Genomic DNA, 26,940 nt, shown 5'->3' with positions numbered 1-26,940 from the left:
CTTCTCTTAATTATACTCATCCTTGACCATAAACACGTTTATCAGTTCTGCTCAGAGCAGTCCTCAAAATGAATCTGCTGTGAAAGGAATTAGCCATAAGCAAGCATGAAGCAAGAGTCCTTGACAACCAACAGCAAACCAATACGGTAATGGTAACCTTAATAATAATTTACGTTCTCCATTTTCCATTCAACTTTTATTTCTTGAGCTGCAGCGCCTTCCAAAACAGAATTTTTTCCGATGCTTTTGTAATCAATCCCTACTCTAGGTGGATGTAAGCCAATGGTTACAGTCGTGGGCAGTTCCCGAAAGAGCCATCTCGCTCTATCTCTCTCCCTCTTGCTTTTTATTTTTTCCTTTCAAGTTGCATCTCTCCCAATTGTAAGATTGTCATCTCTTGGCATGAAATGCATTTGTTTTTATTTTTAAAGATAAACATGCACACAGAAATGACTCATCCTCTTGAATGACAAGGGGAAAATATTAGGTAGTTCCACAAAAATAACTCAAAGGATTTTAAAATCCACGTAAGAAACTCCTGAATTTCCAAGTTAATAAAACACTTAAATATATTTTAGGATTATCTAACACGTAATTATCTGTATATGACTAAACTGCTTTGGAAACGATGTAAAATATTTCACTCCCAAGTATCTTTCCCAATTTGTATGTCGAATTCGAAAAAATTAACCCAATTTATAAAGAAGACTCCATTTCTTTGCAATATATCTAGAAGGGAAAGGTTGCTTATAAAATGTAACCATGGTTCCAATAAGCTTAAAAAATAGTCATACATAAAGAAAAATACAATTATTTTCTGTATCATTCTTTTTCTAATTTTGCGGATTGAGAGCTAGCAGCCCTAATAGACACTAATGAATTTGAAATTATAAGAAAAGGCCGAGTTCTCCAGAACTTCTGCTCCTAATCAATCACCAGAGATCAGTGACATCATTAGCGCCTTTGATCATAGCTCCTCTTTCAAGCTCAGATGGGATGGATTGATCCTTGCTAGCACAGAGAATGGAGAAACACCTAGGAATACAATTCACCGTGAAACATGAGAGGTCATCAGCATCTCTTCCTTTCCTTCAAGAGGAACAGAGAGCACATTCCAGAGCAGCCCAACACCAAACAATAGAGCCACCTCATTAAATCCAAACCTAATTCCCGTCTCATCTTCCTAGGATTCCTAAAGCACTTTAAGAGAGGAAGGGATAATAAGCTACTTTTCTTTCAAAGAACCTAGGTTACGAGCCTTTCAGTGTGTTCTTCCTTACCCAACACACCTACTGGGGGCTGGCCCCAAATCCCCTCACCATGTGGGGAGGGAAAGAATCTGTGGATTTTGTTCTCCCATTTTCCCCATTACAATGCACTTAAACAAAGCAGGACTTCCCCTTCTACTTCCGAATTTTACATAATGAAACAAGTAATATTTGAGAAATAAAATTTTACTTAATAAAACTGCCAATTACTCTACATTGGCCAAGAAGAAAGTCCTTGAATATAATGTTAACCGCTACAATTTCAAAATGCTTGCATTGCAGTCACTCAGCACGTTCTCCTCTGAAATGGTCACTTTGGGAATGAAAAGTTTTAATTGACCTTTTCTACATTTGTTCCATGGTTGTTTTCTCCCCCTCCCTATTTGTAATAGCAGTCTAATTGAGCTTCGTGACTGGTGGTGAAATGTAGTTTATTATCTCCCTCATCAGGTGATCAATGATTTCATTAATAAGACAGATAACAAAACTGTCATATCATCGACACTGTTATGAAAGATGATCCTAGCTTCCCGCTCCATTTTCCAAGGTCTGGGGTTCTCTGTGGCAGCTCTGAGTCCATTCAATATTTTCCACAGACAGAGAAAAGTGAAAATCCATTTTGAAACCAATTTCAATTAGGATCCAGAAGCTGTTATCACAGGTGTCGCAGAATGGGCCCGTAAGTGGAAATGTCGCCTATCCATTCTGAAATGAAACCTTATCAGGGGCTACAAAGATGGCTGGGGACAGCCTATCTGTAAATTACTTTTCGTCCTGTGTTAACTCAACCTTAGTTCTGTCATATGGAATTCTTTCCATCCACTAGTAATAATCTAATGACTAACTAGACACAGCACCCAAACGGCTTCCAGCCAGGCAGGCTGTCCCCAGAAACCCTTAAACATGGGTACAAATGCAAACACACTCTGGCCTGCAGGCAAGCAAAGGGACAGGCATGCTTTAAATGATAGAACTAAAAGTTTATTATGGGAAATAAAAGAAGCCCGTCTCCACCCATTGCATTCCTGGTGATTTTTCAATTGCAAACTCCAAGGCCCTGTTATTTCATTAATGCAGCACCCAAGTAGTGAGGCTTTTCTCTCACATCTTTCAGTCTCCTTTTAGCAAATTATCCCATGACGGCAGATTTATTCAGTCAAAGACCTCGGACTTTGAGAGGCAACAAAAGAATCAAGAGACTTTCTGGTCCACCTGCCTGGCGAATGATGAGGCAGGGAAAAGTCTCCCCCAGAGAAACCAATCAAACCATTGTGTGGCACAGTCAGACCTTTTCAACTGTCAAGCCAGAGAGCAGGGAAAGAGATGAAAGAACGCGGGATGAAGCTACCATTTACGGAACCATGTGGGAATGGTCTCCTAAGATTTAATAATTGGGATGGAACTCAACTTTCTACAACTAAAGAAAAAAAAAAGAGAAAGGAAGAAAGGGACCAGGAAGAGGAAAGAGTCGAAGAAAGGGAAAAAAGAGCAGGCTTGAAAAAAAAAAATAACAGACTAAATTGCACTAGGAATAACTTAATATAAAAATTCTGTCTACCTGACACAAAGTCCAATCTATATCAGTAAAGGAGAAAGGGGAAAGATGTTTCCAAAAAGAAAAAAAAGATAGAAAGAAAAAAATAGCAAAGCATTTGGTATTTTCCCTCTAGGTTATAGCTGCATTAAGTGTTCAGATTCTAATTTTCTCATGCAATTAATTTAAAGTAACAAAAACAATAACGAAAAGCCCTTTAATATGGCTGTCTTGTAGTTTTAAACATAAAACGGAATTTTAAATTGGCCTAAAATGTACATGCACTGGATGCTAAAAAAAAAAAAACACACACACAAAAAAAAACGATTCAAAATAGCAGACGCTCTAGGTTGTAGATTTCTGAACAGTTTTCAAAAAGATTTTCGTTCTACTACAAATTCAACATAAGATATTTAAATAGAAAAAAAAAACTAACACTAAGTTTTGCTAACGGGACCCAAAAGAAACATTTTTTTTAAAAAATGTGAAATAAACAGCATCAAGCAGCTACTGACGTTCCTATGCTTTCTGTCATTACTGGGGACTCACCCCACATGCGTTACTGAGCTGAGTTTAAAGCACACATATTGGTCAAAATCTGGGGGAGGTGCTGGAACTGTTCTGTGTCTCGGTGGTGGTAGCTATGTGAACTTACTGATTTTCAAAGCTCATAGAACTGCACACCACAAAGAGTGAATTTTACTGTATGCGAATTTTACCCAATAATAAACTAAAGCAGACATATCTGGAAACGTTTCTATGTAAACAAGGTAACAGGGAGTTTTTTGCTTTTACCATCACCCAATCTCCCCAAAGCTGCCTGGAAAAGCAAGCCCTCCTCGACCTTGAGGGTCAGAGCAGGAGGTAGTGATAGGCCACCAACTACCTCTCCAAAAGGAGATTTTCTTTCCATAATCACCGTTTTGCCCCTTAGGCATCCACTATTTAGTGGTTGTTTCTGATTCTAAGCAGCTTGTTTCTGGAAATTTGAAATATTCACACCCCATGATCACAAGTAATCAAAGGCAACCCAGAAACATCCCATCCAAACGAAACATCATGCTGTGACTTTTTTTTGCTCTTAAATTTGAAAAATGGGAGTGATATTTATTTCTGGTTTATCTGATATTTATTTATCCCAGGAATTGTTCTTTTTGAGGAGAAATCCAATGGCTAAAATCCCAACTTGTGCCAATTTCAGGACCAGTGATTTAAGATACTGTTCCCTAACTCTAGACTGTTAAGCTAGAACCTGATAACCAATCTCATGTAAGGATTTCCTATTAGCCAATCCTTCTAATTATCTCAATCAGATTAAAGCTGAACCATTCATAGAATACTAACAAATGATATTATGCTGAAAGGAGTGAGATGAAAAGCATCAATAAATTTAATCTTGGCAAATAATATCCATGAGAGTCATATTACTATTACTATCAATAGCTAACATGTTTGGGTACTCTCTGTGCCAGAGTCAGAGAGGTTAAGTACTTAGCCCACGATCACATAGCAATTATGTGGTAGGGACAGGGCTCAAACCCTGGCTTAACTGCACAACACTACTGCTGTGTTACACATGCCCCCTGCCCTCCTGTCTCAAAGTGTTGTGATTTACAGGCTTATTCAGTATCTGCTGAGGCCCTCTCAGCAAAAACACTGAATGTGAGCAGGGAGGGGGTAAGGTAGAAAAACCAGGTGCTACTCTCAAGAAGTTTAACTAAAATGTAAAACTTGAGTGCTATGAAGGAAGGGACGAGATAAACTGGTGGAGTATGAGGGATCTTTAGAGCATTGAAAGTATTCTGCAGGATACTGCAGTAGTGGATCTGTGACATACATTTGTCAAAACCCATAGAACTGTACAACAGAGTGAGCCCCAATGTGAATGACAGAAAGTTAATAACAGTGCATCAATATTGGTTCATCAGTTGTAACAAATGTACCACATTAATGTAAGATGTTAATAACAAGGGAAAGTATGAATGAGGGGGTATACGAGAACTCTATCTTCTGCTCAATTTTTCTGTAAACCTAAAACCTCTCTAAAACACAAAGTCTATTACTTAAAATAATAATAATTTTAAAAATAAAAAAAAATCTAGTGTTATTAGTTAGTTCCCCAAAGGACACAAGACCTTATGAGGAAAGAGACTGGGGACGTATTCACATTTGAGACTTTAAACATGCATTGGTGTTAGCAAAACACTTCTATGGAGGAACACATGGACAAAAGGCCAAGAGCCCTTGAATTTAACTAAAGCATAGGTTATGGGATGGGATAGTAGCATATCTACTTCTGAACATATCAGATTGGACTGTCAGACTGGGGCCAGATTTTAGAAGATACCTAAATGGTACGTCAAAGACTTTGAACTTTATTCTACAGGTAGACGGGAGTCACTGGAGCTTTTAGAGCAGGGGTGTGGCATAAGCAGAACTGTAATAAGCCTAATTTGGCAGAAGCAAGTCCCATGTATGACAAGAGTGGAGATGAAAGGCAAGGTGATTAGACAGAAGGCCATTTTAATCATCTAAGCATGAGGTGTGAGGGTTTTCACCACACAGTACAGTAGGTTGGCCTGAAGAGACACACGAGTGAGTAATTACAGAGGAAAATCTAACAGGACCTCAAAACCGGTAGGACATGGGAGCAGGAGAGAAGGAGGGGTCAAAGGTGATGGTGCGGTTTCAAGCCTGGCTGACCACAGGAAAGGTGATATACTTAGCCAAAATAAAGAACACAGTGGTAACCAGAGTACAGGACATGTGAGTTCGGAGCTCAAGAGAGTTGGGGCTCTTATTAGAATCAGAATATTTGTCTTCAGTTAGTTCGTTTATAAACATAAAAACTCTTTATAAAAAATAAAATCTAATTCGAATACAGCACAAACCACCAGTTCAACCCAGGAAAAGAATCAAGAAAAAGGATATATACATGCTGCTTCTAATGCAATAGCATATAATCAATACAACACTACCTTTCAAGGTTGAGAAAACCGAAATAAATGTTCCCAAGATTATCTTCACTATTTTCTGATTTAAGAAGGCATTTAGAAGGAAGTTTACAGAAACTTTGTTTTTTTAATCCATCCCTCCTTAAGACGTGCAAACTTGGTCACATTTGGGATTTGTGAAACATCTTGAACTATTTTTCAGACATCTGAGTCCAGCAAATTCACCATTACTTTTGCCAAACATATTTCCCTTAATTTGAAAACTGATGTGTATGTTCAAGACAACACAATCTTTCTGTTTTGTATTCATAATGTTTAACTCACCAGCATGCTTTGTCCTAATAGCAATGGCTAACGTTTGCAGAGTCCTTCCTATATGTTTATGACATGGCAACCTGTGAAGTGTGAAGTAGGTCTTACTATTATCTTGCTAAACTGATGAGGAAACTGGAACGCTGAAAAGTTAATCTGCCCACACTCACATGGCTAGTCCTTCATGTTGCCAACCAAGCTTTCAGATGCCAGAACCTGTGTATGCTACGAATGAACATCCTATAATCTGAAATCCATTTTATCTGAACATCCTTTCCACTTATCTGTCATGTGCCAGGAAATGGGATGTGGCAAAGAAAAGGGGTTGGACCTCTATAGAAACAAGAAAGCAAAAACTCACAACCTATGGTCTTTATGGCATGAACTGCCTGCCCATTTCAGAGCAGAACTGGCACATATACTCTTACCATAAAAAAAAGTCAAGGAGATAAGAGCTCATGGTGAGGAATAGCAGATGAATTTCAAACTTCCAACAAAACTCAAAGCCATCTTACTCCCAGCTGGAAGACCAACAGACACCACAATCATTGGTTGGTGCAAAAGTAATTGCAGTTTTTGTCATTACTTTTAAAAGCAAAAACCGCAATTACTTTTGCACCAACCTAATAACACCCTTGCAATGGATAGTTTAAAAGCAAATCCCAAGGCCAAGAAGTAACCAAAAGTTAAAGCAAAAAAAAAAAAAAAAAAAAAAAAGCATCTCCTTAGGAATTTGCAGACCATAACACTTTCCCCTTACCAACCTTGAAGAAAACAATTTTTTAAGCAAAGAACCAAATTCTTCTTTTTCAAAGAATCAAAGTGAACAGGGAACTTCCTTTGCACCATTAATCTATCAACTTTGGTTTCACATTGCATCAGCGTTACGATAATAATTTCTGCTTTCTATCACTTTAAAGTATGTTCCCAATAACTATCAGATCTGATAAAAGATCCCCAAGACCACGGGCTACATACGTTTATCATTAGTTTCTTTTTTAAAGCTGAGTTGTAGATTAATAAGAACTATCGAATTACTCCTTTAAAACAAAATCATGGGCCAAAAATGAGGCAAAACACTTCAAATTGAAAAGTCAGTATTTGCAAATCATTGAACAAAAACTGTATAAGAGAATGAGAATATGTAGAACATTGGAAGATATACATTAAAAAACTCTAATTTAGAAAACACAACATGTAGCTTATGAAGTAATGAATCTATACCAAAAAGAGATTATTAAGTATTAAGCCATTTTACTTACAGTCTTCACACATTAATGGACTTGGACATTTTAAAGTCAACAATCACACCTAAGATCCGCATGCATACTTTCTATGGGAAAGCCACCGTGTGAAATGCCACAAATGATCACTTAAATCACAATTGCACTTAAATAATTCAGAAAACTAAATGCCATCTCCTTTGTTATTTACACTTCAAATATAACACTAAAATTTAAAATCAAACCATGGGCACATTAAACTATGGGTACACTGTACTTCCTGCATAAGGGTTACTGAAGGCTTTATATGTTGATATAGGTTCTTAAATGTTACAAAAATCAAATTTGGCTTGCTTTTTTTTTTTGGTCATACAAGTTCTACAACACAGTTTTTCACTTGCATTATTTTAAATTTCAGTGTTAAGTGGCAAATGCTTCTTTAAAAAGCTGTTCAAGTTTTCTGAACTATACCTTTGGGTTGTGGGTCTGCGTATGTTTAAACAAAACTCTATACGAAAGTTATTCCAGGAGCAGATACTCCGCTGAGAAAAGTACGAAAACAGATCTGTAAGGACATGCAGTGGAATGTGAGTGGTTTGGCTGGGAAGCTCACAATGAAGAACAAATTGCACCACAGAATGGCTGGAAAAGTTAATTAAGGCAACCTCACCAATAACTCAGCCAGTAACAAAACTTTTTGTTCATTTGTGTGACTTTAGTCATGAAATGGTGGATAGGAGAGAAAATGCAGGTATTATATTCATTTGGTTTTTGAAACTGAACTCTTTTTTTTTTTTTTTTTTTTTTTTTTTGAGACAGAGTCTCGCTCTATCACCCAGGCTGGAGTGCAGTGGCGCGATCTTGGCTCACTGCAAGCTCCACCTCCCAGGTTCACGCCATTCTCCTGCCTCAGCCTCCTGAGTGGCTGTGACTACAGGCACCCGCCACCACGCCCAGCTAATTTTTTATATTTCTAGTAGAGACAGGTTTCACCGTGTTAGCCAGGATGGTCTCGATCGCCTGACCTGGTGATCCGCCTGCCTCGGCCTCCCAAAGTGCTGGGATTACAGGTGTGAGCCACCGCACCTGGCTGAAACTGAACTCATTTTTAATTGTTCAGTTACAAATGGATATAGTTCAGGGCTTTGTAAAGGAAACACAAGAACCCTTCTGGAAACAGCAGCAATCAGTACTACCTGTTATAGCATCCACATGATTCTGTTTTCCTTTCTACGAATAGCCTCAGTGCAGGGGTCCAAGCATTTATGAAATATTTATAGAGAAAAATAGAAAAGATAGGAAGAGGGACAGAGGGACAGACGGATGGACAGAAGGATGGAGGGCCACGGCGATGTCAGCCACCAGCCAGCACACAAATAGTGTCCCAACTTGGAAAGCCTGCACTCCACGAACTCTAAACCCAGGCAGGGGCAGGTCCAAAGCCCACACACCAGTCCCTATGATCAAGACTGAGTACAGAGGCAGCAGGTGACCACGCTGCAGAAGAAAGGGCCTCTGCGCTTCCAGCAATCCACGCCCCTCAGCATAATCCTGGGACTGTAAAGAGGCGCTGAACTAGTTAGATGAAAACTGTAGAGGACTCTGTAAAAAAGACCATGGTAATTATTAGCATCACATACACAAAGAAAAAGGTTTATTGTCCTTTCTTTTACTTGTTCCTCTCTTTAAATTTGTTTTCCAAGAGTCCGCCTGTCGGCTTGCAATCCATGTTTAAAAACACCACTTCCATTTTTCTTTCATTTGATTTTTGTCCCAAAATATGAAACACTAAATCTGTTAGAAGTCACAGGAACACTGAAAAACTGATCAGAGTTCACCGGATTTCTAGGACAGCTATCGTTTAGGCATGTTCCCTGCAAGTTTGATCAATGCGTGTCTGCCCCCAAACAGGAGAGGATTCATACACATTTAGGAGAAAATGTGGGCTCAAGGGCACAAGCTGATCAGGGCAGGAAGCCAGTGGAGTGGGGCTGAGGAAACAGGTGATTATTTAACACTGTAGCACTAACATTTGTAAATCACGACTGCTCCTTCTCTGGCTAGTTTTATCTCGTGGCTTCCTGGCTGTTGTGGGGCTGGTCAGGTTAGTTCTGCTCCCAATCACCCTCAACAGAATCATGAGGGAAACCCGAGGTCCAAGAGCAACTCAAGACAAATGCAGCTGCAGTGGAAAACCTCCTGAGAATGTGTCTAGGTGTGGGAGTGGCACAAACAACAGTATCTTCGTAAGACTGAGACTCTGTGGCCATGCAGCTGAGATTCATAAACACGACAGGCGCTTCTGCAGGCTCCATGCAGCGCAGCAACATCTTCTGCCATGCACTTGTTCTTGCCTGTTCTCACATTCACACACATGCATGCTCACACACACGCATGCCCATAGTTACCCCTACCACACACACCCACACACCTACACACTCACGCATACACTTGCCCACACTCACACATATCCTCACACACTCACACCCCCTACACACTCACACTCGCTCACACCCTGACACACAGGCATGTACACTCAAACTATAAAGATAACCAAAAGCTGATGTTCCTGAAGTCAAATACATAGGAAGCATTTATTCCTACAGAATTACCATAAAAATTACCAAATAACCAACACTGCAAATACTGATTCTATTTCTGAAATAATAAATTTGCCTAAATTTTACCAATTCCAGAAAAAAGAAACCAAGGTAACATATTTTTAAGGAGAAATGCCTTCTATAACCACATTGGATGAAAAATGCAAATATTATGGCTCAGTTAAAGTAAGCGCCAGTCTTGACTTTAAATACCATCAATAAAGGAGGAAATACTTTCACATATATGTAAATTCATTATTTTAACTGAGACATAAATACATCTCCCTAAGGATCAATTTAAAACTGAAGTCATTTGCCAGTAGGTTTAAGAGCCAGCTCCTTCCCTACCCAGTGCAGTCAGCAATGCACACTCATGAAACTGGGTGAAGAAGTGCAGGTGAGAAGCACAGGCTCTCAGCAGACATGGAGGGGCCCAGAGAGAAGTGGTCAGGCTGCTTGGAAGTATCTGCCCTTAGAGTCTAACGTTCTGGACTGGAGTTATCTTCCAAAGGAGATTCTGACTCTCCAAGTGGATGTGAAAACATGTAAATAAATCTAGTAAAACCTGTCTTGGAATATAGAAAATATAAGAATAGCAGGTTGGCTCATACAAATCAGTGTGCCCAGATAGGCAGTGTCCAGGAACTAGGAGAACGGGCCAGCTCATTCTTCCTACAGGCCCATGGAGAAGCAGAGAAATTCAGCGAGGCCAGGAATGGCTATGAAATCTACAAAAAGGAAAGGCATTAGTGGCCCACAATGGAGAAACAGCAAGGACAGGAAGTGAAGGTTACCATTAACGTATTCAGTCTGTTCGTACCAGGGAGGCTCTGGAATTTATTTTCAACACTCCATGCTTGAACTGAAATGCCTCTCAACACTTTGCTTAAAATTTAAAAATATAGAATACAGGAACAGTGGCTCTGTGTTATCTCTGAACACAAATAAGGAAATTAAATTTTTATAAGCTAAAAACAAAACCTGCATCTCAGATACTAACATTACCTTGAGGTTCAATCATTAACACTTCTTAAAATCCTTTAAAGTAGACTACTTAAAGTTGGGGTTGGGGGAGACTCCTGTCCTGTCACTAATTTCGACAAGACAACTTTTGTGTCTTTTGTACTAATTATTCCAAGCAGTATAGATGATCCATATGCAACACAAAGCATTTTGAACTCTTGCCAGACTAGTCAAGATGATTTCCAAAATGCCAAAACAGGAACTTCTGATAATAAATAACCTATCACATTTACATCTCAAATTAGAAAGTTTGGAAGTCAACGTGTAGGTTGAGTGCCAAAATAGAGATTACTAAATTCCATGTCCCCGCCGCTGCCCCCCCGCCCCCGCCCCATTTGCTTTCTTCAGCCTCTCCTAGAACAAACACTGGTCCAGGTGCAAACGCTCAATTCACAAGGAATGCAGAGAACACAGAAATGACTCCAGGCTGGGCTGCTGGTAATCCCTGTGCTGCTCACCATTAGAAGTGGTGCTGGAGGCAACGGCTTTCTCGCTCACATCTGTTCGAGTGGAGCACTTCACTATGGAATTCTCAACTTTTTTCTTTTCAGTGGTCATGGAGCTATGGGACTGGGCCTCCATGATGTCTTCTCATTACTTCAGCTCTCTTCGACCAAAAATGCCCTAAAGAAAACAACAGAGCCATCAACTTTCCAAAACGGTGGAAATAAAATAATAATAAAAAAAAACTTTCAAAAGTCCACTTCACCTGTCATCTAAGAAAAGCCTAGAGCTTTAGGAAATTCAAAATGTAGATGACACTTCTCCACAGGTTTTCTGGCAAAAATGTCTCAAAGTTTAACAAACCAGTGAAACTCTACACATGCAAAAAAAAAAAGAGAACTGAGGGAAATGCCCATAATGTGGTACTTTTCCCAAATCCCTACTGAGCATTTGGTATCAAATGATCTAAAAATCTCAATTTGCAACTGTGTCTATCATGTGAAACAAGTGTCATATTACTTTTTAAAGCCACATCTGCAAATGTCTCTTCAGGTGGCCAGTTTTACAGGAAGGGGCATTTGAACAACTTCCAAAGCAGGGGAAGGTTTTTAATTATTAATTAGATTTTTTCAAGAGAGTCTGACAATTTCTAACATCGAAGGCCTACTCTAAATTCTGAATCAGAGGATAATTCAGGCCAAGCAGTTCAGTGATTTTTGCCTCTTTCATAAAGATATCTGAATTGCAATATACCTCTTAATCCTAATTCATTCAGGTAAGCTATACTCTTTAACCTCCTTAAAGCATGAGAATTTTTCAGTTCATTTAAGTCACATTTTTAAGACAAAGGTAATAGAACAACATGCTCTTGATTCCACATGGAAAAGTTGAAAGGTCTTTGTAATAGCAAAGACTGGGCTCACTTAGGAAATATTAAAAGTCAGCTAAAGGCAGGTTCAGTAGGTCTGTCTTTCACTGGCTTCATTCATGTGATAATCGCCCTAACTCATCATTCATCAATTTTCACTCTGCTTCATGTGCCTTTTTGCAGTCATGTTCTACACCTACAAAGAATACAATAAAAGAGGAAAAGTACCCTCTCTAGCATGTTTTCTTCATGTTATCTAGATTGCAACTTTCGTAGAAAGCATTTCTTTGGTCTGGCCACCTTGCTTATTTTTCTACATTTAGTAGATGTCGACATCCTCAATCACAGCAGCGGTGAGTGAAATGAAATAAGTAACTGCTTGATCAATTAAAAAAATTAAAATACAAGGTAAACTATTTTCAGTCTACTTTAACACATATTTGCAAGGGAACTGCAAGCTCTTCATTGCATAATAAATTCCTCCTTGATCTGGAATTCAAGTAACTAGAATGTTTAAGAACCAGAGGCCACATGGCACACTGTAACACCAGCTCTTCCACTCACTTCCATCTCTTTTCTGAGATTATCCAGTGTCATTCATTGTAAAACACACAAGTTATTTAAGAACAGCTTTTGTAGAATAAAAAAGAAAAAAGAAGCACTAAGTTAAATTTACATATCAATAGTAAGATCCACTCCAAATTCAGAGACACCCCTCAAAGGGCACTGACAAAGTATTATACAACAGAAAGGGGGGCTTGAGATCTCCCTTCCGAGTGCAGCCAACATGCATGAGTCCCAAGGGCAGGGCTACCTGCATGGCGCCCCCCCGGGGCTAGCTAGACAGTGCACAATGGCCAACAACCTGTTGCTGAGCCTCAGTGATCTCATCCGTCAAATGACAGAATCAGGCAGTGAGATCTGACCTTTACTTTGGGCGGGGGGAACACATCTTCTTTAAGAACCTGTTAAAAGTTAAAGAGCTTCTCCCCAGAAAATACCCTTAAACTCAAAAGTACACATTTAATTTCTAAGCCATCACAGACCTTCAAAGCTTTTCCAAGAATCTGGATAGAGAATCCTTAAAGGAGAAATCTTTGATGGTCCCTTCTAGCTCTAATAATCTCAGAATAATTACTTTTTGTAATGGTCCTTCAAAATTGATTTAAGTATCATCTTTAAAGTATGCCACAAGAATAATCCAATACAATCGGCATCGTTTCCCACTTGGTACAAGAACTATTTGTATCAGCGTTTCTACAGTGCTTGCTAAGCATTCAGATTCCTGCAATGCATTTGCCTTGGAGGGTGGCACCCGGGAACCTCAATTTTAGCAAGCATCACTAATTGTCAGATTCACTAAAGCTTGTTTTCTTTGTTGTTGTTGTTTTTGTTTTGAGACAGAGTCTCACTCTGTTGCCCAGGCTGGAGTGCAATGGCGTGATCTCAGCTCACTGCAACCTCTGCCTCCCAGGTTCAAGCGATTCTCCTGCCTCAGCGTCCCAAGTAGCTAGGATTACAGGCGCTCACCACCATGCCCAGCTAATTTTTTGTATCTTTAGTAGAGATGGGGTTCGTCATGTTGGCCAGGCTGGTCTCAAACTCCTGAACTGAGGTGATCCACCAGCCTCGGACTCCCAAAGTGCTAGGAGTGCAGGCGTGAGCCTTGAACAACTGTTCTACAAGTTTATTTTTGCTCACTGCTGTATACCCAGTGAAGTATATACTCATTGAAGTCTTTGCTGACCGGATGAACTAATGAATGAACTGCACCTTAGAATCCTGAATTCCAGCGCCCTACACAAACCTATCCTAGCACCCATCAAAATGATAATAAACTCTTCTTCATCTGGAAAAGTCTGTGCTGAACATCCACCTCCCCTTTCCATACTGTAAGCTCCATGAGGACAAGGTTTCTACTTTCCCAGCAGTTCGGTCACATAAGAATGTTTACTGAGTACATAAATGATCGCACCAATGACCCTGTGACTTACAGGACTCTGCAGTGTCTTGAATTTCAATCACCATTGGTTTAGCTACATACATTTTCTTTTCATATTCAGTGTTTCATTGAAAACTGGCAAATTCTATAAAAACTAAAAACTTTAGCAGAAATATTTAATTGATCCAAATACTCCATTCTTAGCCATTTGGGATAAACAAGCATTTACTATAATTGTTCCCTTCGACACACACATAACAGTTTTATTGGCTGTATTTGAGTAAAGAGTCTACAATGTTAAAACTGCACACTGAAACATGCAAATGGACCAGAAAAACCCATTAAGACATGGGATTCCTAGTAAGAACTAAGTACCTTCCTTAGCAGAGGGTGCTAATTAATAGGAATCAGGAGACAAGTTCCCAAAATTCCTTGACAAACTTGGTTTTTGTGGAGTTGTTGGTTTTTCCCCCAAGGCAAAGGACTTTATTTTAACAAAGCAATAAAACCCTCCCAATGCTCATCACCATAGAGAGAGGCTCAAGTGAGAAGAGGTAAAGCTCCAGGCACTGACTGAAATCACACTAATTAATGGTCTTAAAGAATACTAATTCCTACCCCCGTCTGAAATGGGTTTTTTTAAAAATAGGCCCTTGGTCACTCAACAATCTACCCCCTTCTTCTATTTTGACAACTTATTTTTGGATCTCATTAGTTAGTAACTAATTATTTAAAAGTGTGGTTTATGCTTGGAACTGGGCTATAAAGATGGCAACGTGCCAAATCAGACATCTGCTTCCTGTACATTCCTATAAATTATATCAGCTTATTTTACAACTTTGTCCCTGTCAGTTATAAAGGAGAAAGCTTAACATTCTAGACGCCCACACCTCATCAAACTGTGGGTGAAGAGTCAGTGAGCGGCAAAAGGTGGCCGCTTTGAGTTGTGGTGATGGAATTTTCAGGGAACAGTAAGAGGAGCTTGGAAAGTCAGTCCTGAGCTGGTCCACTGAAGCATTCGGGATCGAAGTGGCCAGTAGAAATTCCTCACGGAATCTCAAAACACCACTAGGACAGTAGCTCCACGACACTTGTAAAATCTAGAATTTTAAAAATAATGAAGTATAATTTATTTAGAACTTAAGCATCAAGAGAAAACTTTAAATTCTGCTTCACTTCAAAGACTTTTCCCTGAGGAAAACATGCCACTGTGTTTCAGATGTGAATGAAATGATACTTTCTCCCCCGATATAGTTTCCTTGCTTAGGACTCCACACTATTCTCCTTCAATCCCTTTCACCACTGAAACATTACATGCAAGATTTGCTGGCACGCCCCTTGACTTTTCATGCTTAAGGGGAAAAATGTTTGTAGCTGATGTTTGAGTCCCAGCAGCTCAGAGAGAGAGACAGAGAGAGAGGAAGGAGAAAAAAAAAAAGCAACCAAGGAAAATTGCTCTAATGGTATATCCCTCCTAAAGCTTGAAGTTTCATAGGTAAAAGGAGAGATAAACATTCCTTCCTGAAAGTAAACAGTCAAGGCTTTTTCCCACTCAACTATCCCTGAACCTTTTGTAATTTCCCCGAGGCCTAAACCCAGGACACAATTAATTCCAGATCCTATTTTAAATCTAATCCGTCTCCTATTTGCAACCTGCCTGCAGGTGGGTCTTTTCTTTCTAAATTGTAAATCTGAACCTGCGTCAACCTCTTACAACACAAGGCATTTAAAGCTTCCTGGAGCCACTGACCTGGTGATGCTGTAATGCAGGTCTGCTTTTGAAAGCAAGCAAGAGAACAGAGAGCGAGCAAGAGAACGGCAACCTTTACCACGTTGGCGAATTCTTGCCGGGACCTACATATTACACAGCACTTGCACACAAACGCCTCAAGTCGTCCTCTTTAGAGTCGTCACTTACACCTGCAAGGGCGGGGGACCAGGGGAACCCCAAACAAACTTTCATCGTTACAAAGGCGAGTCCCCATTGATTATGGTAATTGTTTTGTTCAGGTTGCTCAGGTTGTATGGGTATGGCCAATTTTGTTTGAAAGCTCGCTCGCTCTCTGCGCTTTCCTGTCGAGTTCCCTTCAGGTTCTGGTTTCTTCCAGTGGTGGCAAGGGACGTTTTTCACGCCTTTCATCACTTTTGCCCGCGCCCGCGTCCCATGCCCGAGGTACCGGGCCGCGGCGGCGGCGCGGGGGGTTCATTAGTGGGTGCGCCGGGCCCGCGCAGCGCCGTCTGCAGCCGCGTCGCCGCATCCATCATCATTACATCAGCGCGGGGAAGTCCACGCCGAGTTCTCCCGGCCCCGGCGCGCCACAGTCCGCGCGCCAGCAAACAGAACATGCTGGATTGCTCAGAGATGGTTCTGGGTGTCTGGGGGCAGAAGGGGTGCTCCCAGACCTGGCTTTGATCAGCATTCCTGAAGCGGCCTTTTAGGAGACAATGCATCTCCGCCAGCCAGGCCGCGGGAAAAGGAAAAAAAGCCGAGGGCTGGGGGCGAAGTGGGGGTGGGGAGGTGAGCTCCAGCGCCAGCAGCGCCTGGCAGCCTCCCTCCAGTGCAGAGAAGCCACCCGCATCAAGGCGTTGTCAGACTGGTCACCCTGCTCCTCGGAATACTCACGGGCATTTGCAAACTCTACAGTTGGCCCAGCCACATTTCCAGCAAACACTGGCAGGGGCTGGCCCTGGTTGCGTTCAGAAGGCTCTTTTAACTGGCTGATTTCAGGGAGCTGCAACCTTCCAGGTACTTTGCAATGCAACCACCCTGAGTGTGGCATTATAATAAAACATTGGGGATCCCTTGAAAAGCCTTCACAAAACCAATAGGCGTGTGCTTTGCTCACAAAACGTCGAATTCACCTTCTATGAACCTGGCCCCCAATGTGTTTTTCTTCATTAGCTGCCACACATAGATCGATTCAAATGCTGTGAATGATTAAGACAGACACATCGCCTCATTGTCTTGAGCTCAGGGAGGCCCTGAGTGGAGTCCCAATGTTCAATCTCAACAACCAGAGGCTCTCTGTAGTAAATAGAAAGTATGAAAAATCACAATTGTGGGAACATGTGAAAAAATCAGCTTTTCTCCTTGCAAGTCTCTGCAGTGAAACCTCTAACCCCCACAGGAGCAAGATTCCTTTATCGTTTAGACATTTACTATGTTTAAAAAGAAAGCACCCATGCCAAAGCCAACGTTAAAAAAAAATTGTTTGACGTGAATGAAACAACTTTCTAATGTAGGGTGAAGTGGAACAGCATCCTTCAATCATGATAGTGCATCCTTCCTGAACAGCAGACTACTTCATTTATTTCCCTAAGCCAGTCGGTTTATTTTTAAGTTGCCTAAACTTGGGCAAAAACTCTCTTCGCTTTTTTTTCTTAGTGTATTTCAAGATTTAAAACAAGTAAGTTAAAAGCCTGTTTAATGATAACCCGATCTGTTTCTGATAGGTTAAAACAGCTACTGGCAATGAGAGATCAGAAACAGAAGACATTCCAGGCGAGGCTGTGCTATTAACAGCACCATGGCTTAGCCTTAAGTGAGAAATTATTCTGTATAGTTTAGGGAACTGTTGCTGCAGTGGAAGAAGGCTTTCCTCCAGAGAAATAACATTTATTTACACTTGCCTGTATTTTCATAAGCTGAATAATCTCCTTGATTTGCTGTTTTAAATATCCAGAAGAAAGCAGCTTTGTCAGAAGGATTTTTGAGGCAACTACCCTGTAGCACTGAAGAGTGACATTGATCTCATACTTGTATTACTAGTATATCAACTGCTACTTCAAGATGCTACTCCTGGATTAACCATCCAGGTAAAACTCCTATTAAAGATACGTACCTTCCTGTGGCTATTTAATAACCGATTTCTCAAAAATAAATAAATCCTTTAGAAAGAGATTTTTTTTTCAAAATCAAGAAGTACAAACTAATGTTGATTTTAACTTTTTGATCAATTCTGGAAGTGAGAAATAGTCTTGAGTTTCAATGAGCAAAATGCAGGGAATTTTAAACATTTCAGTGGATTTCATGTATTCATGCACCATAGAAAACCTCTTATAGGTTTTTAATGTAGTTGATGTTTCCTTGTGTTCAAAATATCTTCTGAGGGTAAAATCAATTAGATATGCATAACCTTTGTGACACCCTAGCGGTTCCCAGGATTCCTAAGGCTTCATTTCCTCTCCCTTCCCTGTCTGTGTTGCCTTCCTTTTTCTGCAAGGGGTGGGGGGGGGGGAAGGCCCAACTTCGTAAGTTCTTAATGAAATCTTCATTCATTTTTAAACATTTTTTCATGTATAGTTATTTTACCTTTATATATGATTATTTTTTCCATAATCAGGAAAGCCTAGAGCCTTAACTCCAAATAAGAAAGCTTCTATCTGTCTGCTTTGCCATTTGGTAGCTCAGGGTTCCCCAAATCCACTGCCTAGTGCTAGTGTCCTCAATCTTTCTTTCCTACATTTCTGATGCTCCTAATCGTAGATAAGCAGTATTCATGACAGACATCCTCAAATGGAATTACTCTAAGGAGAACTAAATTACTCTAAGGGGAAATAATTGCCTGGCTATGGATTAAGTGAATTTGGTTTTAGTAAATTAACACTATCTAAACTCTTAAGAAATCCATATATTTAACTTCAATCACTGAAAAGCTTATTTGACAAGAAAGTAATCATTGCTATTGCAGTTGAAATCACAAATGACATTTCTGTGAGCCAGTTTTACTTTTCTGCCATTTGTATTTAAAAGAAAAGATCATCAGCTACTCTTTCTCTGTTACCAGAAGTACTTGATGAGAAACATTTGAGGGGAGTATGAGGTCTCTATCTAATACCTGTTACCATTTCTGAGTTCTGTAAAACTATGAGTCCCATGTGCCTTGGTTAGGCACTGCAAGAAGCAGCATGCATAGCAGGTGCCATTAAAGAGTGAGCAATAATGTGGAGCACATTGGCACCCCCACTTTCTACAGGTTAGCTGGATACAGGCAATCCTCAGACACAGAAGGAGATCTGGAAGTCAGTTATCAGTCTACAGATCAGCTAAGCTCATGAAACTGTATTCCTCTTAAATCCACATGTATCACAAAAATATCATGACTGATCAAATGTGCCCCTTGTCTCTCTTCACTAAGGCTTATAGGGATTAAAAGTTTTCACACATTTTCAGAAGAAAAAACTGTAATTATTCTTATAGAACTTGGATAGCTTTGGTTTCTTAGAATCATGTGTGTCTTCACAGTAAGGCTGAAGGGAGTATAAGGGAGTAGAGTGTATGTTCTGTGAATAGTAATTTACTTTTAAACCATCACAAATATTAGACCAATAACCTGTTGCATGTCAAAATCATCTATAGCTATCCCAAAGGTATTTAACGTATTTTTTGTGAAGTACTACTTACCATATTTTATCCTTCCAACTTTTAAACTTTTGATTCTTGATTCTTAATTGCAGATTTAAAAGCAACATTTTCAGAATTTAAGCATTTGTAATTAACGTTTATCCAGTAAAAATTACCCCATGGTCCACTTACCCTATAAACTTTGCTTGTTCACAGACAGAATTCTTTAGCTGTCTTATTTTTCCACCTTGCATGTACAAAACTGCCAATGTAACCTACACCAAACTACACACCCTCTCAATGAAACTCTCTGATATGGAATTTCATTGTAGTATCCACAGTTCAAACAGCAGACACTGTCCTGAAGTGGCATGGCCTGCTCCACATGTCTGGCCACTGGATTCCAGGTTTCCATACATCTGAGTCATTAAGGCTTCATTCTTAAGCTGCTGGATGAAATTTCTCTACACACTGCTAACTTTATTCAGACTGAATCATTCTTTTTAAAAATATCACAAAATGAAATCAATAACAGGGCTTAACTGTCTCAGTCCTTCATTACTGCAATTTGAAACTTATCTTTCATCTAAATGGTGAGTTTTCAGGCTCTTTTTGTAAAAATCAATAGTTTGTAATGTAAAGCACTCTGGAGCTTCCTAGGCATTTCATACAATCTTCAAAAAAAAAAAAAAGTTAAAGTAGCAAAAGCTAAAAATTTCCACATGAAAATAAACAATATAATGTCACACTACATTCTGAAGTTACTCCAATAAAGATTTAAGTAAAAGTGCACATGTCCCATTACTTAATTTAATTTTGTAGCATAGAGATTATAGAAGTACACAATCAAATGCTTGGGGTCAAAATGTACTCCTGTGCCACCCTCCCCCACCGCCTAGCCCCCCTCCCCTCTTAAGAAAGGAAAGAAAAGTCCCTCTAGCTGTTTCAGGCCAGCAGTCAATCCAATTTACTGCAGGTACAATTTATATGTACAGTGCATGCCACAACAAAACCACAGTATGATGCCAACACGGCCCTTAAGAAAGTTTTCCCCTAAATCTCTGGAAAGGAGCTTTAAAAGAAAGCAAGGATTACAGTCAGCTAGAAGGTAGGGAGGGGACTTACCTCAAACCCAGCCAAGCGGAAATCAGAGCAGTAATTCTACAAGTCAACAGAGTACACTTTCAAAGCTATAATGGTGTGAAGAAGTGCTGGGCAGCATGGCCTGAAGGCAGCACTAATACACTGATGACTAATGGCTGGGCCTGGGCAGACAATGAATTTGGGGCTTGAACACTAACAGAAACCATGCAGTACTTTGACAAATGGGCTTTCACAATTTCATTCATTGAATAACCTTTAAGCACAAAATTGGCTAGGGTTCTCTTGGGAATTATATGACATGTTGTTGGACAATGATGTAAGTATTTTCCTTGTTAATTATGACTCCTATGCAAAATGCAAAAGTGCCATATATGAGGGTACAACTATAGATACCACAGATGCAGATGTGGAGCTCAACACAATATTGCCTTTCAGGAGGGGGCTGAAATGTTCCAAAGCCACCTTATTAACTATGTAATGGCTTTTTCATTCAGCTTCTTTAGAAGGCCATAGATTTTCTGAGACATTTTGTCGGGTTGAAATATATACACACAGAACAAAAAACACTTTCACATTTAAAAAAAACCGAAAGACAATCACAGAGGTAATGAGTAGTGAAGAAATTTGGCACTCAAATATAGTGCATTTAGAATTACAAGTGGAAAAAGTCTCTCATTTTCAGGGGCTAGGCAAAAGAAAAGTGCCATAAAACAATTGAGACACCATGTAAAGTTTGCGATCAAATGCACTTCCAAACACATTTAACATCCAGTTTCTTTCAAACAGCTCTCCTCCCTCTCCCTGGAGTGACTGGCCTTTCGATTTAAAAATAATAATTTTGGCAATTTTTTAAAAAGAGAATGAAATATCTAAAGTGTCTCTAAATTAACAAGTACCACTTACTCCAGACAGCATTGCCTTTAGCAGCTCCTAAAAACTTAAGAAAAGGATCTTAAAACAGGAAGCTTAGTGAGCTCATAAAACTGTTGCTGGAGCCAGGAACACATAGCATATTTAATCTGCAAACTGTGAGAGTCTACAGTGATTTCAGCAAGATCTGAGGCATGCCCTCAAGGTTTGCTGGGATCTGGGATTAGGGGGTTGATAAGAACCTCCACTGCCCATGGACATGTTTTTCTTCTGCAGTTAAACACAAATGCATAGAGACGTTTGACTGCTGCTTGGCGTTACTGCTCAAGTTATATAAAAGCTTTGCAGCTCCTTTGGCTGTCAATATATCAAAGTTTTAAAAAAATCATCAAAGTGTGAAATTTCATTTAAAGTCTTCGCCAGTCTACAGCTCTATTTCACAGGCCCATCAAATAAAAGTAAAGATGAAAAATACACTGAAAGTACTTGAGAAAGTTTGCAGCAGTACCCCTGCCCTGTTGTTGTTTATTCTGTCTCCCTTTATTTGCTTTGAAACCAGAAACAGATCAATTTTCATCTAGAAAAATGACAATGTGAAGGGAAGGGCAGCATCTTCTCCTAGGCTTTAATGAAAAGACAACCTGAAGTCATTATTAGAGTGGAATCTTTTGTTTAACAAACGTGTGTGTGTGTGTGTGTGTGTGTGTGTGTGTCCTCTAAAGTCATTTCAGCATTTTAATTGCCTCTCATGATATAAATTGGCAGAAAATTTACTGAATCTTCCAAAACAAATCAGACCGACCTCAGAATATGAATGCCAGCAAAACTAAAACCTCCTTCAAAGAATTCTTTAGCTGGGGATTTACAACAATTGCATAAAGAAGAAAAGTCTGACTTTTAAGATAATCTACTATAGTCTAAAAGCATTAACATTCCATTACTAAGGTTTTCTTGAGGATTTCATGACTCATTGATTCACTTTTCCTTCAAGACTGGTTTTTCTTAGTACATTACTGTCTCCATGTAAGTGAGTGCATGCAACAATGATCATTAAATTGTTTCCTTTCATAAGCTCCCAAACTCTATCCTCAAAAAAAGGAGGGGGAGAAGAGGTCTCAGTAAGCAGGATACCTTACATAGAAGGAAAGACCTCTAAATGGCTAAGCACAGAGGAAGTCTGAAATGCTTACAGCATGCAGGTAATTAAGGAAACTTCACTGGCCAAGAAACAAAGGAAAAGTCCAACTTTTAGCTTTGCACATCAAATTGATAAATTAACAATTCTTTCATTAAATAAGTAATGAAATAACTCAACAGAGCCATTTTTCATCAGTATTGAGTTTTCTCATTTCTGTCTATAGTCCTTTGCCAATTAGATATACAATAGAAATGTGTTTATATCAAGGTTCAATCAAGGAACACAAGCATATTAAAGGCACTGGGAATTGGTAGGCATCTGAGTTGGACCTACCAGCCTATTAACAATAATGCAATCTATATCTTTTAAAGTGTTTCTGCTTGTGTGAAATTTCACTAGACACCTCTTACATTGGACTCATTCATGCATCTTAAACCAAAGCTTCCCTAGGCTGACTTTAAGAATTACATACCCTGAAAGGATCTCCCCTTAGGCGGGGAGTTTCTAATTAAATAGCTTTTAGTATAAAATAAACTCTCTACTCTGTATAAGCATGCTATTACAACTAATTTAAATGTTATTTCATGTTTGTTTTAGGTTTGAATATAGTCTAACTGGCCAAAGTGTTTGTGTACCAGGTTGTTAAGACCAATATTTCCTAACATAAACAAATTCTTCAGATACTTCACAGAGTTTACATTGTTAAAACCAGTCCCGGCAGCTTTAATATATCCCCTCAACTGAAATGCTGTTCTGCTTTAGAAAAATGAAGAGATTTTGAGGCTATTTCACTATTTTAAAACATAGCATTTTCCTCCTTCAAAATAATCTTGACACATGTAATTAAGAAACTGTCAGACTACTATTAATTTTTAATCTAAAACCTAAATGAAATAATTACAGGAATCAATCAATAAGGCACCTATTCAAAATTACCGAGCAATTACATAAATACTCAAAATTAATACTTTAGGTCAATTCTTGTAGATTTCGGTCTATAATATGCTAAGACATCAAACAACACAAAAAGTGTAGCATGGGGAGGATGAATGGTTCCTGCCTTAAACAGACTGAAAAGAGCTCATTTCAGACGGCCAGAGTGCAGGCCCCCCACCAGTCATGCCCAACGCGCTCAAGCTGAAACTCTTTTATTTTTAAAAGTTAATTTATTTCCACCAGACACATATTTCAGGGATCTAAAAAAACCGGCCTCATCCAAATTCTATACAAAAATCACATTTAAGAGGGAAAGGCCTAATTACTCGAATTTTCAGCGAAGTGTATATACTGTGCTCTGGAAAGCCTAACTGGGGAGAAGAAGGAGGAGAAGAAAAGGGGAGCAGGAGGTATTTTTTAGAACTAATAATACCAGCCCGGCTAATGGCACTGCCATGTATTTGCACAGCGGCCGGCCCTCCATACCTTTGACTAAAGGGTTCTTTGACTTGGAGACGCAGACAGTCCATCATTTCAAACTGAAGTGGCAGCTGGAAAATGTGGAACAGCTGGCAAAGAGCTGGGAGAAAATGTTTTACATAAATATATGTACATATAAACTGGCAAAGGGCCATGAGCACTGTACCCAAGGCCAGAATCTACCCGGCAGTCTGCACTGGGGAGATGAGAAGTTGGGGGCAGGAGTGGAGGAAGCCTCCTTAATCCTCTTTCCACGCGGGGTCAGGAAGGGAAGCCTGGGGTGCAGCGCCTCTCGGGGGACGGCATCTTACAGAAGGAGGTGCAATCGGGGACATGAGTACAAGTTCAGGAAAGGATAAAAGGCCGGGTGTAGAGTGGAGCGTCCGCTTGGGGCAATCTGCTTAAAAGTCGCTTCACAAACTCTCCAAGTTTGGGGTCAATATTTACACCCTCTCTGCCTTATCCCGCCCAATTTCCCGCTGCTACTCAAGAAAGTAACTGTCCCCTGCTGCTCTGTGTAAACGCGGCACCTTAAATGATTATTGCATGGACCACGGTTACTTTATTGTGTGTCTGTGCGCGGTGCCCCTGGAAAGGAAAAGAAATAAAAGAGAATCCCAAATCATATACAGATGGTACAACTTTCACTTTTCCTCTTTGACGACGGAGGCGCGCCTCTCTCCATCCGCTCACACCACACCCCCGCCCTCCGAAGCGAAGCCCCGGCTGGAGAAGCCCCGCGGCGGCGGTCCCCGCGCGCAACCACTTCGCCGCCCGCCTCCTTCCGCCCATCCCAAGCGCCGTGTGCGCCCGAAGCCCGAGCCGTAGAGCGCCACCGCGCAGAGGAAGGAACCGGGCGCGTGCGGGGCTCGCGGAGTTCTTCTGAATCCTTTGGGTGGGGGCGGAGGTGAGGGGCGCCGTCGCCACTGCAGCAAACTTCGTCCCCACTCCAGGAGGTGAAATTCTCCAGTCCGTCTCCGGCCGGCCCGCGGGTCAGACTCTTGGAAAAGGACCTTCCAGGAGGAGGGAGCGAATGCAAGCCTTGCTCGGCGGCTCTCTAAATGTGGGCGCCTTTTGACAGCCATTTTCACTCCATCCCGTCCCCCCGCTGGGGACCACCTCTGGCCCCGGAGGCACGGGCGCGGCCGCAGGAGCGGGCTGCGGGGCCCGCGAAACAAAGAACTTCGAGCGGGACGTACCTGCGGCAGCAGCGGCTGTCAAGTCCCCGAACTTCCCATAGACCCGCGGACGGGACGCGAGCGGGCGGCTCCGGGCTCCGCGCGGCCGCGGGCGGCTCCGGCTACCGCGAGCGGCCGGGCTGGGCGCGGGATGCGCCCGCCGCGGGCATGGTGCGGCGCGGGCGGCCGCGGGGCGCGCGGGGAAGGCGGGAGAGCGGCGCGGGCGAGTGGGAACGGCGGGTGTGCGCGAGTGCGAGTGTGCGAGCGCGCCGGTGGCGCTGCCCCTGCCCGCTCCCTCCCGCTCGTGCAACTCCGGCATCAGTTTCGGGGATCGTGTAATCCGATCCCTTCTGACTCACAGGCCCTGAGTGACAGTTCTGATTTGGTTCAACCGCGGGAGGGAGGGGAAAGAGAAAGAAAGAAACCCCCAGCCGTACGCCTCTCCTGGCATCCAATCGACTTTCTGGAAAAAGGTCCCATCCCGGCCTGGAACCCCGTGCTGGGTGGAGAAGCCCCCCGCCCCGACCCTGCGCCGCCTGCGCTACTCACGGGGTGGAAAAGTTGTCCCTCGGCTCCGCGCTCCCCTCCCGCGCGCTCCCTCCTTCCCTCCTCTCCTCCTCTTCCTCCTCCTCCCCGCGCTCCTCCTCCCCCAAGTTTTAACAGATGTTGCCGGACTCTCCTCGCTGCCTCGCACTCCCTCTTCCTCCGCCCCCTCCCCCGCCCCGTCCCTTTTCTTTCAGCCACTCTCCGGCTCGGAGGGGACGCGCTGAGCAGTAGGACGCCTGCCGCCGCAGGGGGCGAAGTTGGGAAAACTTGGAGTGCTGCTCGCCTTACTTTTGCTTTCTCGCTCCTTCCAGGCCGCGCCGGGGGCCCGCGCTTCTCCCGCCCGCCGGGTCCCCAAGCCCGGAGTGGGTCCCAGCTGCGAGACGGGCGGCGGCGGCTGGGAGGCGGCGCGTCGCGGGCCGGGGTCGGGGGCTGGGGGGGAGCCCGGCCGCCGCGAGCCACGCGCGCGCTCCCTCCCCGCCCTCCGCCTCCTCCTCCTCCTCCTCCGCCCCTCCCCGGTCTTCACACAGACACATTCATGTCTGCTCCTCCTCTTCCCCCTCCTTGACCCCGCGCCCGCCTGGCGCGCCGAAGCCCCACCCACCCGGCGAGGGGAAGGGGGCCCGGGCGTGATGTCACACGCGCCCTCCCTCTCCGCACCGCCAGGACGCCCCCCAAACGCGCGCCCTGGCACCCAGGCTGCGTCCTGTCTGTTCCCATCTTCTCCCACCCAGCCTCTCTTTTCTCACTCTCGCTGTGGGGCTAGACTCCCCTCTATTCTTTTAAGGCTTCTCTGTTACCACCGCCCCCCTATCCTTGGCTCCCCATCTGCTTGTTTTACATTTTCCCCAAGCCAGCCCCGAAACTCCCTCTCTCGCGGGATGATGCCTTTGGAAGTTCAGGGTTTTTCTCTCCACCGGACTCGTCTGCCCTCGGGGCTAAATCCGCGAAGTGAGGAGGAGCTCGCACCACACAGCCTACTGTCCCTATGGGCCACTTTATAAAAGACACAAAAACAAAGACCCCGGGCTTGGAGCCTGGACTCTAACGTGCCGCTTTTCCTTGAGCTTCAAAGTGTCTCTGTCCCTCCTTCATTTTCAGAGGCTCATACTAGTAAAAGTTGTTTGGTCTCCTTCCTCGACCAGCCAGTCAACGTTCTTCTGCGTCCTTTCAATATAT

At 42.0% G+C, this 26,940-nt stretch overlaps 1 protein-coding gene across 3 annotated transcripts in view; it reads right to left on the bottom strand.

Moving 5' to 3' along the window:
• GLI3 (GLI family zinc finger 3) overlaps positions 1-26,265 on the bottom strand; it is a 278,995-nt gene extending 252,730 nt beyond the window's left edge. The window contains exons 1-2 of one of the 3 annotated variants that reach the window (XM_077997988.1): positions 26,053-26,265; positions 11,373-11,538 (exon numbers count right to left, since the gene is read on the bottom strand). In XM_077997988.1, the coding sequence (XP_077854114.1) occupies positions 11,373-11,496 (124 nt within the window). In that variant the 5' untranslated portion in view covers positions 11,497-11,538; positions 26,053-26,265. Of the gene's footprint in view, positions 1-11,372; positions 11,539-25,239; positions 25,479-25,767; positions 25,936-26,052 lie in introns of those variants that run through there. The other 2 variants (XM_077997987.1, XM_015133673.3) reach the window with 2 other exon arrangements.
• Positions 26,266-26,940: the final 675 nt, after the last annotated feature.

This window comes from Macaca mulatta, chromosome 3, assembly GCF_049350105.2.
Source record: "Macaca mulatta isolate MMU2019108-1 chromosome 3, T2T-MMU8v2.0, whole genome shotgun sequence".
NCBI lineage: Eukaryota > Metazoa > Chordata > Mammalia > Primates > Cercopithecidae > Macaca > Macaca mulatta.
The sequence above is the reverse complement of the archived record's forward strand: the minus strand, read 5'-3'. Positions and strand labels throughout refer to the sequence as shown.